Source organism: Pseudorasbora parva, chromosome 4 (assembly GCF_024679245.1).
Source record: "Pseudorasbora parva isolate DD20220531a chromosome 4, ASM2467924v1, whole genome shotgun sequence".
Lineage (NCBI taxonomy): Eukaryota > Metazoa > Chordata > Actinopteri > Cypriniformes > Gobionidae > Pseudorasbora > Pseudorasbora parva.
In genome coordinates, this window is record NC_090175.1 from 23140808 (window position 1) to 23162892 (window position 22085).

The following is a 22085-nucleotide window of genomic DNA, read 5'->3' on the forward strand; positions in this document are numbered from 1 at the left end:
AAGGCCAAGACTTTGAAGTGCCTGTCCGTATCGAGTATTGGCTCAGGCATGGTGGATTTTGGACTCAGCCAGGGCCACTGACACACAGAGGGAGGTGAGAAAGCTGAGGGGAGGGGGCCTTCTAGTCGGACGAGTTGAGTCTGATGGTTTCTCTCTTCCTCGGTCACCCGCTGGGCCCAAGAGAGCTGTCTGCAGATATCAAACCGCACAGACCTACCTCTCCTGCTAGGCGGCGGGTTAGCGGTCAAGCTTATTTCACAGACTCCGACGTTACGGGGAGAGAATCGTTCGAAACATCAGTGCTACAAAGTGAGCGAGAAAAAGCCCCTGCAGATCCCTCATTTGAGGATAAATGAGGGAGCCATGTAACAAATGAAGTTTTAGGAATAATTTTCTCATTTTTTCACAGCCTCTTTTATCATAAAGCATGGAGGAAGGCAGCCATGGCAGGACTTTAGATATTAAGATGACTTGAATTGCATTTAGAAAGCTGCCTACATCGAACAGATGGATGAAACTTGGACGGAGTGTGGCAGGCAACCAATCAATGGGATGACGCCAAGCCCAATCAGCCCCAGCTTTTATTTTAATCTGTAGTTGCACATCGGAGACACTGTATAACAATCCAGCTATCTTTAAGTTTTCAAACGGATAGTTGTTTGGTATGTTACTACCATATTTCAAGGTCAACTGGACAACTTTATGCCAAATAGCAACAGATAAATACTGTACAGAAAAAGGAAATAATGATTAAAAAAAAATCTCTCAAACAGGCGGTTTTGCCTCTATATTATATTTGTGGTTGCCATGGTTACCAGAGAGGTGCCGAGGATGGTGTTCCAATAACAAAGTTCAGTGCCAGCACAAGTGAGAGTCTAATGAAAAAGAGTGGGGTGGCAGGTATGTCAGAACTGATAAATAGAACACTTCCTCACATCCATCGGTGCCAGTTTTGGCCCCGCTAATCAAAACCGAATCACTTCAGAGTCACAGCCAATCACTGGATCACACAATCTAATTAGTTTCAGCAGTCTAGCCAGTCTAAACACATACACACAAACACAAACGTGCACAGACTCACAGCTCTGCTATCTTCGCCTTATTTTGGCCGTCTCATGTGCGTTTGGCTATGAGGCTTTTTAGTAACACGGTGAAGAAAATAACCTCTGCCGTCCAATCTCATTCAGGCTTTATTGTTGAAAAGAATGAGAAAGGATTGTCTAGACAGACAGGCAGAGCACTTCATATTAAGAGGAAGAAAAAGGAATCTGGTATAGTTCGCAATGGATCAGGAGCGATGAGCTATTGGATGTGGTTTTGGAGTGTGTGTCTTGGAATCCATTTTAAGGCCTATATTGCACAAAGCATTGGAGTGAGACACTGTGAGCCTTATTGTGTTCTGTTTGATTATTTTGGTCTGAGAGGCCAACAGCAAGAAAATTCAGTTCAACAGCCTTGGAAAAGTCTTTGAAAATGGATGCATTATTTGCGAATCGCATACAAGAATCGACGCAGAGGCTTTAACCCACCTTGAAGGATATTTCAAACTGCTCGCCTCCCCAGATCTCAAGGCCTGTGTCGTATCCACCCAGCTCCCAGAACCACTGTCGGTTTACAGCAAACAAGCCTCCGGCCATCACAGGAGACCTGCGGGAAGCAGAAAGAACAACATGCTTAGCCATGTCTTAGGACTTCATACTGCATTTTTTGGACAAAGTTTTAACGAAACCTGAAGGGCAGTGTGCAGGAAGAACCACAAATTAAGGTCAGATAACCCCTGGAGAAACTCTGTGAGCATCAGGAATGAAAAGTAACTTAATATGAATTCAGTGCATTCAATAAAATTCTTATGATGAATCACTTGTGTTATATTATTTCTCACTTGCAAGTGGCTTGGGGTTAAATTGAATACATTAATGTAAAGGCAAATAAAAAATCTATATTGATGAGTAGGTGGATATACTAGGGCATGCATCACTTTATTAGTGAACTGGTCATATAGCAAATTTGTCGACTAGTCAGCGGGTCAATGTTTACCATATGTATATGACTCACAATAAGCTGTGTGGCTTCCAGCGCAAATCTAACACAGCGCTGACAAAGAATTTATTAGTGGAGTGCCAGATTATAAAAAGTCATAAAAAGTCCAAAAACTATCCACATATTCAATTTGGTTTTAGTTCATACCAACCTTGTGGCAACATCTAATTTGTTTTCGAACAGTTCAAAATAATTTAATATTTTATGTGAATCCTTTATCCATTTTTTTAATGTCAGCAAGCACTTATGTTTTATGGGCAAAACACACTCCTGTGTTTATTTTATTTTTTCTCATTAACCTAATTCCAAATATCGTTGTCCATTATAGTTTATTATATAAAATGTAATAACACACAGATATGCTGAGGTGAAGTTTGAGAACAACAGGGTTGAGTGACATTCAGAACTCAATTGAGAGTGCCTTTGAAATAATAAAAAAATAAATTATATTGAGGTAGAGAACATGATGCAGAAAAGTAATTTGATTTTAAATGTTAAGAAGTAGATTTACAACAAATAGAGATTCAAAGCAATCCATTTAATAATTATTATTTTTTTAATTAGCAAAGTATGTCAAACCTTGTTTGCAAAAATCCTTAAAGTCTTTCAGATAGATAGATAGATGGATAGACGGACGGACGGACGGACGGACAGACAGACAGACAGACAGATAGACAGATAGATAGATAGATAGATAGATAGATAGATAGATAGATAGATAGATAGATAGATAGATAGATAGATAGATAGATAGATAGATAGATAGATAGATAGATAGATAGATAGATAGATAGATAGATAGATAGATAGATAGATAGATAGATAGATAGATTAATGTTAGAATAAGTCACACAGTTTGTATATTGTGACAGGGTCCAATGGGCATCTCTTTTGCACATCACACTGTTCAAAAGCAGATAATATAAAACATGGAATCCTCATAGCATTAATTAATAAACTAATTTTACTTTCATGCATCTCCTCAGGCTTCCGTGTTTTGAAAGGTGAATCATAATGTACATCTGCAAACAGTCCCTAATGGTAGAATCAGACATAAGCTGCAAGCTGCATTCTGCTCGCTGACACGATCAGGCTCATTGTCCAGTCAACATCACTTATGCAAAAAAACTGAGATTTAATGGCCAATTGAAGGCTGATCAAAGTGAGAGAGGATTGCTTTTAAGCAGATGTCAACCAAACATGCAGATGAGTTGCGGTTATCCTCATTGTGCTATTTTCATTAATGCTTATTGTGCTTCCAAAACTTATATTCAGTGTTGATATCACATGTACTTATGGGCTTAAGTCTGCCAATGGGGTTTGAGAGGGGATACTGATGGATTTAATGGATCTCTCCATTTTGTTCAGTAGAGTTTGAATCCTGAGACTTGGCTAAAGCAGACACGAAGCAGTACAAAGTGTCTGTTGGTAAGTAGTGCAATCTTTTAATAGAGCATGTGGGATGAAATATGGTAATGCATGGGCTGGAATGACAGCATGTTTTGGGATTATGGTTATGCATATACTGCACTTGCACATTGCACAGACGAAAGAGAGCCCTGGGTTGAGAGAGGATTTGTGGTGGATTTATTTATTCCATATTCTGAGCATTCGGGGGTGAAGCTGAGATGATCTATGGGCGGACACTTCACATTTCGTTGGTGGTAGCGGTGCGGGTGACAGGCCTCATTTATTCATCATAGGGGGTATTCACACAGTCAGTGAAATAGACAACTGTATGTATGAACAGATGTGCCTCTCGAATTGTCCTCTTTGAATTGTTTGCATGAAAAAAGAGACAAAAAAATCAATATTGATGCCTATATAAAATAATAATATTGATGATGCAGGAATAATGTGTATCGTTTGTCTCAATATGCCCAGAGAAATCTTAAAAGTTTCAAGAATTATTACTAGTTACTACCAAAAATAGACCTACATAGTGTATAATCTTCAAAGGTTTGACACTTAAAGACTTTCAGATGTTTTAAATATTATTGTCACAACCACCAGCTCGAGTGCCCTTGATATCCACCAGAGGGCACTCTTTTCGTCTCCTTTATCTCACCATGAACAACATTTCCTATAACCCATTGCCTGGACCTGTGTGTTATATTAATTCATGGGAATGCATTATCTTTTGGGAATGTGATAATTTGTGGCCATGAGATGATTTTGTTGAGGTAACAGCATCATGTTGTTGCCATGCAATGTAAAATCAAAATCATGATCGACAAAATTATATCATAGTCACAACTTATTATCATATTAATAACAAGTTTATATGTCGTGGCCAAGACAAAACTAACCGAACCAAACATGTCCCCTCCCGGTCACCATAGTTAGTATCTTGTTTACTCCTGCCTATAAAAGCCCTGTGTATTGCCTCATTCTTTGCAAAGTCTTGTATGTTGTTACACTGTACTTCTGAGTGTTAACCTGCTATATTATATATTATTTTTGAAGAGTGCACATGTGCTGATGTGCTCTAGTACGTAAGAATGAATCTATTTGAAGCTAGCATGAATCCAATCTCAAACTAATTAATTAAAATAATCTATTAGTCCACCTCCTTCACCATTAACCAACGTGGTTTGACAAGAGATTTGCGACAATAAGGTTTTGGGAAACAGTCGTGAGTGACTAGCTTCGTACTATGGTAGTTAAGCAGTGAGTTATGTCGTTGTACGGGAAACGCATCCCTGGTTTGTAAAAATTATAATTTAAAAGCACTACAAGTGTCTTTAGTGATCTTTCAGAAATCAATCTATTTGCCTAATCAATCTATTTGCCTACATGCCTAATTATTATGAATGTTAAAAGAGTTGTGCTGCTTAAAATATTTTGTTCATTTGTTAAAAAGAACAGCATTTATTTGCAATAAAAAATATTTGTAAAATATTGTCTTTTTAATTAATTAAATGCAGCAATTAACAAATTTGTAAAAACAACAAAAATGTTATATTTAAAGGAAAATATATATTCAAGTTTGTCTTTCCATGACACTACAATTGTTTGATGTCTCATTTAATAAAATAGACAGCCTATATATTAAGACCTACAGTTCCACACAGATCTAATAATGTTACACATTAGATGTTTTCCCCATTAGTTAACCAAACGTTCACTTAAGACATAACAGATAAAGTTTTTGTGAATACTCGCAAAGACAGATATTATGAAATATTGTAATTCTGTGTATGTTGGGATTTTGCTCTGTCTGAGGTGTCTTTGTGCACACAAATTAGATCTGACAGTCATAGCGAGTAAGATCGGATAGACAAAAGAAAGATAATCAACTTAGAAATCGTACAAATTAAGATACCATTATGATGCTTGATTGCTTGGAGCATTGGGATTGCTAGATGAGGGCTTAATGAACACATTTTTGTGAAAACCTCAAATTCGGCCAAAATGTAAATTTTTCACTTTTATTGCCTGTAGCTTGTAATTAGCTCATGCTCATTCCGACTCATTTTGCCAACACGGGTCACAAATGTTCAAATTTAAAATGATAGAAAATGTAGTCAGGAAGTAACTAAAACCGTGGCATATAATGAACTCGATATCACCTCACATCAATGACAGAACAATACGAATTCTGTGTCCTCTGGACTTAACTGGACTTAAGCTAAGCGGGGCCAGAATATTATAGATGGTTGAATGTGGGAGAAAGGAGAGGAGAATGAGCAAGAGGGCAAAGACAAAGAGGCAAGCCATAAACAATAATTGGAGGAATGGGTTTGTGTAAAGACGGCCAAAGTAGATGAGCAGCAAGGCGCCAAAATCAATTTACTCTCACGTAATACTCTCTGGCCTGCTTCCTTCCGATTTAATAAGGTGCTGAAATATAACAGTCTACTCAATTAAGGCAGCTAATGGAGGAACAAGCACTCCACTGGAGAAATGACCATGTTGCTTTTTCCCCTCCACAGCCAATAACAGCAGCTCCAGCAGATATTGTGGCATGGTAGAAAATGCCGTCCTGGAATGGACATTTGTGTCTTGGCTGTAGCAGACAATGGACGTGTGGGTGCTTAGCCAGCTCGCTGGCTGTAGAGTTTTCCGGTGGTTTATTTGATCAGCTGGGCACAGTCTCAGGCAGGAAAAAAAATAGAATCACTTATACATCCGGAGAGGCAGGAATCAGCGATGGGGATGATTGGAGCGACCGATCAACAGGCTCCGGGGAGCTTTGATGACTTGACAAGTTTCTTTGATGGCTCTAGCCACAGCTAGGGCTCCTGATTGTATTTGCACGCTCTCGTCTCCCAGTGCGTTCATGCATGCACAATGACACGGTCCATTTAGGATGTGTCTGTTTTTCAACATTTGGTCTCTTATTCAGACACAGAGGAGGAAGCTGATTACTTCAGGGGGCCACTCGCATGGTGAGGCTTCCATGTGAGGTAAATATAAGGATGTAGGAACAGCTGGAAGAGACCATATTGATTGGCTATTTAGGCAATGATCTGAGGGGAGAGTGTGAGTCGATGTGGTGGAGTCAGCGTGTGACGGCAAAGCAGGTGAATGGAGCAGAGAAACCTCTCAACAGGAGTGTTCTGCACCACTGAAGCATACCACCAGGTCAAATACCTTAATGCAGAGGAAGAGAGAGATAAGATGAAATGAGTGAGAGAGAGAGAGAGAGAGAGAGAGAGAGAGAGAGAGAGAGAGAGAGAGAGAGAGAGAGAGAGAGAGAGAGAGAGAGAGAGAGAGAGATAGGGGGCCCTCCTGGATGTACACCCCCTAGCTAAGTATAAATCTAACACGATGAGCCCTTCCTGTGAGGCAGTGTGGAGTGAAAGCAGTGCACAGAGCAGAGCTGTGTGATTATGCCTGGAGCGAGGAGGGTTTTTTTTATTACGAAAAGTCAAAATGTTGCCTGTCCTCTTACTTTAAGATCGCTCCATTACATGGCAGCACAACATTTTAATATACCGTAATTCAATGGGACGTCTGAACAGAGTATTAGTCTATCAATACAAATTTGTCATCTGAGTAAATCTACATTTTCATATTGTGAAAGTGGGCTGTGCGATATTGAAGAAAAATGTGATATGCGATACCTCAACCTGGTCACATGTAAATCCGTATAAATAGTACAAATAGTAAATAGTAACTATTAATAGTAAAGAGTGTGCAATGTCGTGGAATGTATACGCCAAAACTCATTTTTAAATTACATTTATATTATTATTATGGGATCTCCTTCAGTGCTTCCAGAATCTTTTTTTATTATTATTTTGTTTCTATATTTTCAGATATATTTCTATATTAACATATTTTAATGACAGAATATGTATTGATCAATTATTTTATTAATCAAAAATAAACAGAAAATAGTTCAAACTTTTCTAAAGTGATTATTTTGAACAAGTATTAACCTTAAAGGGGGGGTGAAATGCTGTTTCATGCACACTGAGCTTTTTACACTGTTAAAGACTTGGATTCCCATCCTAAACATAGACAAAGTTTCAAAAACTAATGTTGGATGTTTGATGGAGTATTTCTGTGTTAAAAATACTCCTTCCGGTTTCTCACAAGTTTCGGAGAGTTTTTTTCGAGTATGGGTCGGTTTGACGTTAATAGATCGGAAGGTCCTTGTATGGGCCGTACGGGCTCTTCTCCCGGTAGGGTGCGCGCGCGTGACTAGAGCGAGAGAGGAAATGCACGCCCCATAAACACTCTCAGGTGCAGATCCAGTCATCCGTGAACACTTCTGACGCGCCCTATGTTCGCGCCACGCTCCACTTTATTCCTATGGGTGACGTTGAGCGACTTCAACGCTTCAGCACAGCATTCCGGGAAGGCAGCGCTGCATTTGAACAGATTTGAACGCAGAAATGACGGGAAGCTTCACAACATCGCGTCAGTCACGTCTAAAAGTGGATCTCCACCATTCACTGCTGTCAGGACTTCACCAAATCATACCAAAGAAGTGTGTTTTTGACGGAGCCGTCCCAGCGATAAAGGTTCCGTCCTGCTTTGGAAGCAGCCGGTGAGTAAAACTGCTTCAAATGTCTCTGCTATTGGCTCGTCACGTGAGTAAACATCAGTAAACGACACGATCGCGTGCTTCGTCATTCAAATGCGCTAACGGACTCCATTGTTGTTCTCTGTACGTTACACTAGTCTGACGTGCAAAACCGTTTTGCTTGCTACTGCTAAGGTTTAACGTTAGTCGCATACAATAGTCCATAAACCGAATCACACACACAATAGACGTGTGTAGACACAGTAAACACACACAAATGTTGACAGGCCACTAAATACAGTACATACCACAGTGACGGACGTCCTGCTGTTGCTGTTTCACCTGTTCAATTTATTTCAGCCTCCGGATCATATATCTATTAGCTGAGATCGATAGCCATGGGTCTCTCCACGCTTGAGGACGTCACCGCTTTGCGCTCGTCATTCTTTAGCTCCGCCCACACGATACACCTCCAGGCACTCGTTTTTTTCCGGAAAGACTTTGTACAGCCCATATTTCTTTTATAAATATACTAAAACGAAAGACTTTTCGGAGATATGAAGGATGGAATACTACTCTATAGGTACTCAAGATTGACATGAGATTGACTGAAACTGAGTGTTTCACCCCCCCTTTAACATTAATAAAAACATTATTTTAGTGAAAGTATTTGTATCAATACTGTGTGCCTTTTGCCTCATGGTGGCGAGGCCTCCCTCGTCACCTCATACATTTGGAAGATTTTTAAATAAAATAAACCACTTTTATGATTTATTTCCACACAAAATCTGTTGCTCCATAAATGTTCAATAGAAACATATTTTTCTGTATATCACACATATAAAAAGAAGACTGAAAGTATTTTTTATAATTTTTCGTTTAAAAGTAGTGTACTAATAGAACACTTGAATAAACTTCTTTTTCGTAAGGGTAGCCTATTGAAATATTCTATTAAAACATCTAATACATCTCTCACCCAGATATGACATGAAAAACAGTGAGTGAGAAAGGGAAAACCCAGTGTGGAGTCTGAGTGGGGTGATTACATAATGCTTTGCACAAGGACTGGATATTGCTGTCAATCTACATCTCTCCAAACAGTAGGTGCTAAACACACACACACACTCACATGCACACACGCACGCACACTTTCCGTCTGTATTTAGGACACCCTCTGGGGCAGCTTCCTCTCCAGGTCTTGAGGGACTCAGTTGGGTCTCGACCTCTCAGCCCTGTTTCACACTCATTAGCATTCATCACCTTCTCACGCACAACACACTGGCCACTCCAATAATGCTCTCATTTCTATTGCCGACCTAAATTCACAAGCCCACAGAGAGAGAGAGAGAGAGAGAGAGAGAGAGAGAGAGAGAGAGAGAGAGAGAGAGAGAGAGAGAGAGAGAGAGAGAGAGAGAGAGAGAGAGAGAGAGAGAGAGAGAGAGAGGGAGAGGGAAAGAGAGAGAGATCCCTGAGGACATGCATGCCCTGTGTTGACAAGCCCTCTTGGTGGTCTGCTGATTTCACTGAGACTAATAAAAAGCAAAACTACAGGGTAATGGTGCAGGTCGTTGTGTAAACTCTCCTACAATTGCCATTTTTAGAGAATGTGTCTTGTGACTAGGCTCATTTTAGACTACTAATTTGCCTTTTTCCTCAATTAAATACCGTAATCTCTGGTTAAAGACCTCAGGAGAGAGAAAGAGAATGAGAGAGAGAGAGAGAGAGAGAGAGAGAGAGAGAGAGAGAGAGAGAGAGAGAGAGAGAGAGAGAGAGAGAGAGAGAGAGAGAGAGAGAGAGAGAGAGTTATTTACATATAGAGCTACAATGACGTTTGCTTCCTTGACTTAATTATTTTGAGAGAGAGGGGAAAAGAGTTTGTGCACTTTATTCTAGCTAAATGTGCTGTCAGTCAGTGTGGCTCCAGTGTCTGTCCTCTGCGGATGGGCTCTAAGTTAAAGGATGTCTTTGCTTTGCGCTCATCCTAATATAAATAATCATTTGTTCAGGCTGGTTGGAGACAACCCTTCAGAACAAGCCACTAAGAGCAGCTGGCATCGATCCTCGTCTCTCACGACAGATTCAAAGCAAGGACGTGCAAAACAACACATTTTTGGAAACACTTTACAATACGCTTCAATTTGTTAACAAATAGGATTCAGTCTCATAGTATAACAATGTTTACAGCATTTAATAATCTAGGTTAATCTATTAATTACAGTTAATTCTATTGTTGAATGCTATTTCATGTTAATCTATTATACACCAATTAATGTTCATTTACACAACCTTACATGTTAAAATGTATTTGTGCATGTAGAAATCAACCAATGTTAATAAATGCTTTAAAAGTATTTCAGTTCATTGTTAGTTCATGACACGTAATGTATTAACCAAATGTGACCCCTTCTGGCAAAATATGTCGAAATGTGCACAGTCCAATTACGGGCTACGTGAAAAATGGTCGAATTAGAGGTTTTCACAAAATTTAGTTCATTAAGCCTTTGTCTAGCAAACCCAATGCTCCAAAATACCAATTAAACATCTAAAAGTATCTTTATTTGTAGGCTTTCTGAGAGGAGTACCTTTCCTTTGTCCATGAAAAATGCAGTTTTTAGTCGCTCGCTTCTCGAGGACTGCCACTTCCCCTCAGCACAAATTTGTTTTAAAGTGCAACATTCCAACTTCGTGAATATTCTAGCGAGTTCTCGATGGCACGAGTCTGACTGACAGGCTTCAGAACTGAATTGAGAATGACTCCTAAATTACAATTAAATTCTTGAATTTGAATTTGAATTGATGTCAAAAACAGGATGGAATTACAATTCGAATTTGAATTAAAGGGTTAGTTCACCCAAAAATGAAATTTCTTTCATTAATGACTCACCCCAATGTCGGTCCACACCCCTAAGACCTCCGTTCATCCTCGGAACACAGTTTAAGATATTTTAGATTCAGTCCGAGGGCTTTCTGTCCTTTGAATGTAAGTGTATGCCCACTTGCTGTCCACGTCCAGAAGGTAATGAAAACATCATCAAAGTAGTATGATGCATGAAACAATACATTTTCGTCCAAAAATAACAAAAAATACGACTTTATTCAGCATTGTCTTCTCTTCCGCGTTTGTTTTCAAACCTCAAATAAAGAATCAAATGGTCGTGAATCAGCAGATGGATTCGTGATTCATATCGCCAATGTCATGTGATTTCAGCACTTTGCCGGTTTGACACACGATCTGAATCATGATTCATGACCGTTTGATTCTTTATTTGAGGAACACAATATAATTAAAGAAATTTCATTTTTGGGTGAACTAACCCATTAAAGTAAGCAGAATTGAAATTCAATAAAAATTTGAAGAAATTCATATAAATGTTAATCTTGCCATAGCAGTTTCATCTGCATCTGTTGAGAGAATCTTTAGTGTTGCAGGAAAGATCTTCAGAGCAGAACGGTGCAGACTCAATGATCAACATTTGAGGAGTGATTGAGAATTAGACGCATCAGTGTTGCTCAGTGAGTTTTGCATTGGAATGAATAAGAACTGCATTTACAACAACTTTGTGTTATTTTAATACTTTGAAATGAAAATAACATTGGGAACAAAACTAATTAAACAACATTGAGAGGTTAATTTATTTAAATGTATCATTATCTGTATTTTAGAACAAAATGTATGCAGGGTTGAGGGTTAAAAAATTAATCATGGGTTTTGTTATTTTCACACACACAATTTATTTTGGGTGAAAATTTAAATTAGTGTGTATTTTTTCTTAAGAAAATTGTGGTCCAGTGTTGTTAAGAAATACAACCAAGAGATACACTTTCCTATTTTTTTTAAGGAAATATAAGCAATTTTGAGGCTTGAATTGAGGAACCGATTAAGCTGATAAAATTAAGGACAATAAGGTTACTCGTTTATTTTCAGAGAATTAGCTCAATTGTGCAGTTTTATTTAGAGACACCTTTGTTAGTTCCCAGCATGCTTTGCATATGGCTGGAAATGGAGATTAATATTGAAATGAAGTGTTGTTTAATGTGTTTTTGAGTGAAGGGAAACATTATGTTTATGTTTGACATTTGAAAGAATTTCTGTTATGTTGAAGTTTTGACCGTTAACATTGTGCAGAAGAGTAGAGCTTATGGTTAGGTTGTAATGTGAATAACTGCAAGAATTATGATTATTATTATGAAGAATGTTGCTTTGTTTAATAAGCAATAACTTTGCTAATACTAGTGCAATGACAAGTTTGTTTCTACTTGTGCCAGCATCAAACATACTATTAATTGAATAACATAACTGAAAGTCAAATATAAACAGCTCATTTCCATTTACTCTAATATATATATATATATATATATATATATATATATATATATATATATATATATATATATATATATATATATATATATATATATATATATATATATATATATATATATATATATATATATATATATATATATATATATATTAGAGTAAATGGAAATGTATTTTCCATGTATCTTATAACAGTAAGCAATACATTTTCAAAGTAACCTTCCTAACACTGAATGTATGTGAGATTCAACACATTCTTTCTGTTGCGTGACTGGAACTGTGGAATTTCTTTGAATTGTCATGAATTTAATTCTACTTCCTGTCATTCCAATTCAAATTCAACTTCCTGTGGGGCGGAGTCAATTCAATTCAAATTCCAATTCATGAAGTGAATGGAGGCCAATTCTGAAATTCTGAATTTTGCACAAGCCTGCTGACTGTTGGGGAAAAACATTTGTTTGTGGTATCATAAAAAAAAGTAAAAAGTTTCATATTTTTCCTGTAGATGTTTGGTTTTGACTTGGTCTGTCAAATGTGGTGTTATTATCAGGGATTTTAAGATATGGTTGCTAGGTGATAGTTTTCACAATCTTCAGAAAACTTTAACTTGATTTTTCTCAAAATTGACTTCGATTTCGAACAGCTGTAACTCATTCTTTTTTTTTTATAGAGAATGTAAAAATAACAATAACTCATAACTCAATTGCAGCATGGGCCACACAATTTGAGTTGGTGGGTTGACTGAATGAACAATTGTAATGAACAACTTCTCAGTATTACTGTTTTTGTTTTTAGATAATATAAATGCAGCCTTGGAGAGCTTTTGAGAATTCTTTGAAAAACATATCTTAATCACTGGCCCACCGGTGGGCCCATTTGCCACTGCATGTTTAAAACAATATATCCTATATTTATCCTTATCTAATGTTGACAAACTATATATCAATCGAAAGCTTACGAACTCAAGATTCATCCTGTGCAAACCGATTTGAAATCGGACCTTGTGTTACCATGGACACGGTGCTCTAAATTATTCTAGCGGGCTCCTCCCCAAGTGGCGTTGTCATGTTTCATATTTATTTAATATATTTATTTAATTTATAATAAAAACCTTTTCTAATCTTGACAAAACGCATATCGTCGGAAAGGTCTTAGTCTCACGGTTCTATATCTGCAAACTGTTTTGTGATATTTACACAAAAATATATACATTTGACACAGGAAATTGCATTTAAAAAAATCAATGGAATTTCAATGACACCCGGTGGCTATTTGTGGTACAACGCCTAAACAAAATCTCATGGGAACTTCAATTTTTGTGATATCAACTTCAAATTTGGAACACAAATTGATTAGACATATGGCTTTGATTTGATAGTAATTTTAGAGTCCACATTATTTTGTAACATATATATTTTATATTAAATATTAAATATCTAGTACAGTATATTTGATTTACAGTACATTTAAACTTCCATAACTTTTTTAAACTTAAATTTTGAAGGGATTTCACTTGAGCAATACTCTGCTGACTGTCTTCTTTAAAATGAGACCAAACTTATGTCTATATTCCAAAGCATTCTTGAATTGCAACCATTTAAGTTTGGATAGTGAATTTTCATGTATATTTTCAAAAAGGGGGGTGACACTTAAGGGGTTAAGTTTCAAACTAGTGACTGGAAGCATGACCGGACTTATGCAGCCCCATGGGTTATACCAGTCAGAATTTGTTTTACTGCATTTTCACTGTCGGCCCAGTGCAAGCAATGGCTATAAATAGGCCAGTCAGGGCTAATAGCTTCCGACTGTGAGCTTTGAGGCCATAATCAATTGTATTTATCATTATTTCACATTGAAGAAGGACACACTTATTGAATAGCATATGCTCTGGTTTATTTGTGATCACATGGTTATTTTAAATAGCTCTATTAAGGCTTTTCAGCCCCAAACAGCACACATTTAGAAAAATATTGATACATTATCATATGTGCATGGCTCCTTACAAAGAATGATAATTTTTTTTACATTAAATTATGCAATCTGAAGAGTTTTGAATGCTCTCTCCCGTCTCTATCATACTAGAGGGGCAGATACTTATACTTATAAAATGCATTCATGCCACGTCTGAGCTGGATTAAATAGTATGTGTAAATCCAAATATGGATTTTATTTATATAGATTTATTTGGCTGATAATGGCTGTTATATGTTATATGGCTGTTGCGCTATAGTGATGTTAAGGGTGTTCATGTAAACTGTCTAAAGGGTAAATCACAAAAATCTGAATGCTGAAAATACACACACAAACGTTTAAGACAACATCTAGTGAATCTTCTTGACCCATTTCTAAATCAAAGCTTTTCTGACAGAAAAAGAAGAAAACAGGACATCATTTTTGCCTTCATTCTGGACATCCCTTGCCCCCCCCCCCTCCCCTTTCAATCATGGAAAAAAATGCCAGCCTCGCAGATGCCAATCACAATTTGCATTCAAGGCCTGAACAACATAAATCCAATTAAGTTCTCCCCAAATACAACATTTATGAAGCTTAAATGTCTTTGTGGAGCAAGGAGGACACAGAATGAGGAACTCATCAGCTTTTCTTCTCTCTCTCTCTCTCTCTCTCTCTCTCTCTCTCTCTCTCTCTCTCTCTCTCTCTCTCTCTCTCTCTCTCTCTCTCCCATCATCCCCGTCGTCCCTGTGATTTCCATAAATATAAATCCACTATTTACTCCGTTCTCTGGCAAATTCAGCAGGATGATTTCTATTCTCAGTAGAAAAGACCTCCGTTTGGAAATGTCCATTCTTGCTTGAATGGTGGGTGGGAGTGAAGCGAGTTCCGGCATAATCGTCGCTGTCTGAATCCTATTGTGCGGCTGCGTATTAAATGGTTAAAGACTCACGAAACTGTGGGGGACTTAGAAGAGATTTGTAGTGGGAAATTATTTCCAGTGTACTTCCTTGAAGTCAAGGTCAGAGTATGCATAGAGTGAAAAAGACACAGAAAGAGATGGTAAGTTGGAGAAAGGATCGAGTCCATTGTCATCTATCATACTTTCCAGGAATCCCATTATACCTGGAGAGAAAACTTATACATTTGCACATTTTTTGTGAGTTCAAGGTGTCATACAAGACAAGCAAGGGCATATGTGTGAAAGGCAAGACTGTGAATCACTATTAAATCATATGTGCACCATGAATACATTATTCATTTCCTCCTCAGAGGAAGGCAGAAGATAGGGGACAATGTGACCCCATTATAGAAAGCCATATCTAATGAATAAAGGGCCAATAAGGTCTGTAATATATGGAAATAGGATTGTATGGTTATCCTCGCCTGCCATTGACTGTGACCAGCCTGAGAATCTTCTCATCCTAGACAGGAGAGGGCGATGTGAGGACAAGGATTCGGCTTCAGCTGGGAGTTCCCTGTAGGTCGAGATAGATTCACAGGCTGGGGTTATAATGTAATTTAACCCAGCAGCTGACGCATGTCACAAGGTAGCAAGGTGAATCATTCGCCGTGCTTCCATTAACGCCAATACGTTGGGTTTACTACTCTTTCTTTTTCTCTTAATCAATCAAAAAGGAGTCGGGGAAGAAAGCTCTGACTTCTCAGTGGATCAGTCATAGCACAAATGAGCTGTGATCCAGATTGAGGGGCTGCTTTCATCTTGTAACAGGCGGTAAGATCTATATTAAGCCTTCTTAGCTGCGTACGCTTCACACATGCGAATACACCAGGCTAGGCTGCTCAGCCAGCAGTTGAGGCGAGAGGTAATAAAGTATTAAAATAAAAGGACGGGGATTTCAAAAGCCAGAAGGATTCTGTTCCATGGTCGAGGGCGGCTTGCAGGAGACGCTCATTACGTACACATCACGTCGCAAAGTTTTCCGCATCTCTCTTTCGGTGCTGATGTCTCACAGAGAGCAGAAAAAGCGAGCCTGGAGACTGAACGGATGCATTTTGTCTTCCCCTCCTATGCTTCTTTTTCACCCTCATAAAAATGCCTCAACCTTCTCCTTCACAAGTAAACTTAGCAAATTGGCGGAGGAGACGTCACCCCTCTAGCAAGACGGCACTGACGGAGGAGTCTTAGCCCACGCGAGAAGCTTGAGAGTGCGAAGAGAGAGACGTCAGCTTAACTTTGGCTTGTTAACTGCTTTAGGCAGATGTTATGTACTGTAGAGGGACTTTTCACAAAGAATTGAAGATGATGATAAACAGCATACGGGGGACTTAGGACCGCCTGGTTACACCAGACAGAGTTAAACAGAACTGTTTGTGACAGTATGCACGGCGAAAGGAAGGCAACAAATCTTTGCAATACGTGTCAAAAAGGCCTGGGTCTGCAGAATGGATCAAACTGATAAAACCCACTGAAATGTTTGAGGGTCTGGTGTAACATTCATGAGAAATGTTTCTCAGCAAATATTTCTGATGCCCTTCCTGTGAGAGAGTCAAAGAGAGCGAGTATGGGAGAGTACAGATATGCAGGTCAGAGTAATATGTGAGCCGATATATAGAGTTGTATTTTATTGGTAGCACAGTGTGCAATAAAAACACTGAAAGTAAAGGCATCTCTCACTCAAAACAGAACTTTATCAGTATCACACGAAGAGAGCTCAGGCTTTGCATCCTACTGTCAAACTATCCGTCTTAATTCTCCACAGAGACTGGCATGTAATGAGAAATGTATCCTAGTACTCAGACTGTATTATGTAAGATATGAAGGATATTACTTTCTGTATTGATTTTGTGTATGCATTTTCCCAGCTTTGATTTTTCATAAGCGTTTTTGCCAAATGACAAATCACTAACTGAATAAAACTTCAGTTGCTAGAAAAACCAAATCCCCAGTTCATACGTTTAGATTTGTGTTGTTTATTACTTTTACTTCAGATCAAATAAATGAAACCCGTTGAATAATGTTCAATGTGTACATGGATATTGATTAATATAATTTTCTGTATACTAAATCCAGTTTGCAAGGGTTGTTTTAGAAATGTAAAATGTATGATGATCAATTAAATATACAGTTTATTTATACAAATGTACATATGCCTAAAATATACAAAATATATTTAATATATCTAATACACACCACTCAGGCATGGACTCCACTAGACCCCTGAAAGTGTGCTGTGGTATCTGACTGGCACCAAGATGTTAGCAGCAGATCCTTTAAGTCCTGTAATGGATTGGACTTGTTTGTTCAGCAAATCCCACAGATGCTCGATTGGATTGAGATCTGGGCAATTTAAATTCCAAGTCAACACCTCAAACTTGTTTTTGTGCATTATTCCATAATGCTCAAGTGCCCACTTTCGGGTTTTCGGCAATGGGCAGGGGTCAGCATGGGCACCCTGACTGGTCTGCGGCTATGCAACCCCATACGCAACAAATCGCGATGCTCTGTGTATTCTGACACCTTTCTATCAGAACCAGAATTAACTTCTTGAGCAATTTGAGCTACAGTAACTCATCTGTTTGATCCGACCACATGGGCCAGCCTTCACTCCCCACGTGCATCAATAAGCCTTCACCACCCATGACCCTGCCGCCAGTTCACCACTGCTCCTTCCTTGGAGCACTTTTGACTGACCACTGCAGACTGTGAACACCCCACAAGAGCTGCAGTTTTGGAGATGCTCTGACCAAGATGTCTAGTCATTACAATATGGCCCTTGTCAAACTCGCTCAAATCCTTACGCTTATCCATTTTCACTGCTTCTAACACATCATCTTTTAGGACAAAATGTTCTTTGCTGCCTAATATATCCCACCCACTAACAGGTGCTGTGATGAAGAGATAATCAGTGTTATTCACTTCACCAGTGAGTTGTCATTATGTTATGCCTGATTGGTGTATATGTTTCATATATATTTATTATGCTATATACTCAGCTATGAGTGTCATCCAATTGTCCTAATTTGACTCACACTATCTTGATCCCTTTTCTTTAAATTGTTAAGTGAGTATTGCAGGGAACCCCCCTCCCCCATACACCCACACGATATGAAATACATTATTTTATATAAAATGCATATATGAATAATTTAAAAACAATTACATTTTATTTGATATTTGTACTTCAGGTGTGTAAAAAATATGGGGAGTTTGTTTGCTTTAATGTAGACATATTTGTGCATTTGTTTATTCAATAAACTGCTTGGTCATCATAGCCACAGAAAATATGAATGTATTACTACATTAATATATGGCCAAAAAGTGAAGGAGTGGTCAAACTTCAACATTAAATAGATGACACCCCAGTGAAGCAATTATATATATATATATATATATATATATATATATATATATATATATATATATATATATATATATATATATATATATATATATATATATATATATATATATATATATATATATATATATATATATATAAATTGTCAGAAAGAGATAGAATACTGTCTGCCTCTCTAAACGTTCCCGGCACGCGTCGCTCACATGTAGTCAGTAATGCTGACAGCCTGGCAGAGTGGAATAGATATAAAGAGGTGTGTTTGATCCCTGACAGGTGGGTTTGGGTTGAGCCAGTGACTGTAGAAAATATGAGATGCCCTCAGGGCTTGGAGGAGGAGTGGGATGCTGGATGAACTACAGTGGGCAGCTCTGGCCACAGCAAATAGAAGAACCAGCAACCTGAGAGGAAGGAGAGGTCTGGAGTCCACATAAAGTCACAGAGGTCTGTGGATAAAGCCTTGCAGCATCCCACTAATGTTAACATTCTAATCCACATGTGTGCAGCAGCAGTCATGAAAGGCTGGTCGTAATTCTGTGTAAGTGTGTGTCTTTGTGTTGGTGTACATAAGCGAGTGAGTGAGCAAGTCTTCACTCAGACCTCTGCAGAGGAGATGCAGTGCCTGCTGCACATATAAACACAAACACACACACACTCCGCCACACTCAGGAAAGCTGATTTTCTCAAGACCTCATATCCACCCCAAAAATTAATCCACAGCTTAATGCCTGGTATGGCTACTCTGGGGCGCAACGTGCTGTGATGTGATAGGGGACCGAGTGAGAGAGAGAGAGAGAGAGAGAGAGAGAGAGAGAGAGAGAGAGAGAGAGAGAGAGAGAGAGAGAGAGAGAGAGAGAGAGAGAGAGACACACACACACACACACACACACACACACACACACACTCACACCCACACACACGTAGTGTTTCCATGTTTTATGCACTGTAAAAAAAAAAGGCAAATTTTGATCTTTTGCAGTACAATCGACTTGGATGTTTAAGTTATTTCAACTTAAATTATGTTAAACTGACTTTAAAAAAAGAGTTACATCTTGTATAACTAATAAAAACAAGTTTAACATTTCTTAACTTATTTTGATGAGTTAAAACAATGTAAAAACATATGTTGTCATAACTTATTGAACATATAATTTTTTAGAGTGTGGGGACTTTCCATAGGCGTAATAGATTTCATACTGTACAAACCATATTTTCTATCCCCCTACACTGCCCCTGCCCCTAAACCTACCCATTACAGGAAACATACTGATGGAAATAATCAGGTAAACAAAATACGTTGCCTAATTTTGCCATTTTTAATGTATTGTTTCCTTTTTTTGGGACAAACCAAAAGAATCAAGTGAACCCCACTACAAATGTCAACACACCCTTAAAAGTCCCTGTGACACAGTTTGCTCCGGTCCAGAGACACAATAGCACAGAGTGGATCATAGCAGAACACGTATCGGACTCATTTGAATTCTGTACAGAATGCTATATTTTAAAGTGATATGGAGGAGATTAGGACTAAAAATGGTTAGACAGATTCTGAACTCAGAAACTGACAAGTAGAAGAGTAAACACTGGTGGTGCCATGCACCAACATAACTTACACACTTTTGAAACTACACATTCTCAGCATGATTACATTCACTGTTTTGATTTAGTAACACTTTCATATTAAATCTAAAAGGGGAATCTACTAGACTGTGGCTGTCATAAGCTGTCAAACGTGGCTTTACCAAGCTCAATGGCTCTGGCTAAACGGAGATATATACAAAACGCTACTGGCCATTTTTTTTAAGGGGAGGAGCTACTTGATATGTCCAGCCCTGTCTTACTGTTTCAGTGGAAATTACATCAACACATTGAATATCAAGGTACTTCAAGGTACTTTAGTGTAGAGGTCTACCAATTAAACGGTTTTGCCAATTAATAACAGTTGGTTATCGGCAAAAATCCATATAAATAGTTTTTCTGGGCTGAGTCCATTGCTGGAGTGGATGAGAAGGGTGTGCTGTCATTACATAGTACGAGAGCTATAAAAAGGGTCAACTGGCATTGTATAGCATGAGAGCAGCCTCTAGAGTCCAAATAATAACACTGATGCCTTGTGTTGCTTATATTAAAGGTGCACTTTGTAACCCTTTTGCAGTAAAATATATATATAAAAAAACTAGGCCAGTTTTATATGTTTTGTTCAGTTGAGTACTTACAATATCCCAAATGTTTCCAACTATTTGTAAATTATGAGAAAATTGCTATTTTTGCCAAGGAGTTGGGACGTCTAAAAGCTGCAACATACTCTGCAAGAACAGAGAAAAAAGTTCTCGCTCATCATCAAAATTACGTCATTTAGTTCTCGCAGCCCTGGTTTGGGAGTTCTTGCAGCTTGTTCTCGACTTTTTTCTTGCGGGTGTCCGAGAACCATTGTGTGATTGGTCAGAGATTTAAAGTGGGCGTGGTTAATGCGGAGAAATGCAGATGATTGGCACCTGATTTTCTCGTGAAGTATGGAATGTCCTGCCTGAATGAACTTTGTTCTTGTTCTTGCCACCTCGAGAAAACTAATGAATTTCTTTGTTCCCATTCAGTCGGTCACTCTCAACGCCACGTCGGAGTACCGACGAATAGGAATCTCACTTGCGAGAGCCAATCTACTTCGAGTCTAACTAAACGAGCCAATGCACATTGGCATGCAATGATTGCACCAGGTGCTCATGCCACGCCACGCGGGTATAAATGAGACACAGGTGATTGCATCAAATTATCCTTTTGCTTCGGAGCCGAGTGGTATGCCAGATATCACTCTTCACTTCGCAGTTCGACTGAGAAAGAGCCTGCCTTTTAGAAGAGATCTCTTCGGTCGGTGTTGGTGTGACAACACAGCAGCGGGTCGTGTGTTCTTCGGATCTTCTCTCTTCGTTGTCCATAAGAGCAACCACAAGGGCTGTTTTCACAGCTGGTACGGTGCGCTAGGTGGAGAGCGCTAAAAAGCCGTTCTCACGGCTGTTGAAAGCGTCCTGTGAGAGAGAGCGCGCACGACAGGCTGCACTACATTCCTGTCTGTGTCGCCGCGGCCCCACCCCCTGCGTGTTTCAGCACCAAGGAGAGCATCATTCTAAAAGAGCAACACAGATAGAGCTTGCGTCTTTTTAAAGATGACATTCTATCTGTGTGTTTCTGGGTGCGGTGGGTTCATTTCACCGTGGGATGGTCATCAGCGCTGTATCTCGTGTTTGGGCGTGCAGCACGCTGAGGCAGCGCTGATGGATGACTCGCTGCATCGGAGGGAGGGTCAGAGTTGTCTGGAGATGATGTGTCGGCGCAGGGGGCTCCTTCGGGAAGACCCGCTGTGCCCGATACCGATCCGGAGATGATGGCCATGCTTTCCCGGGCCGCCGAGAGGGTCGGGCTCGTGTGGAACCCTCCACCGTGTCCCGAGCCGTCGAGGTTGGACGATTGGTTTCTCGGGGTG

General features: G+C 38.9%; 1 protein-coding gene across 1 annotated transcript in view; it reads right to left on the bottom strand.

The window, feature by feature from the left end:
• galntl6 (polypeptide N-acetylgalactosaminyltransferase like 6) overlaps positions 1-22085 on the bottom strand; it is a 276939-nt gene that overhangs the window by 23666 nt on the left and 231188 nt on the right. The window contains exon 8 of the mRNA XM_067441340.1: positions 1530-1647. Within this exon, the coding sequence (XP_067297441.1) occupies positions 1530-1647 (118 nt within the window). The remainder of the gene's footprint in view (positions 1-1529; positions 1648-22085) is intronic.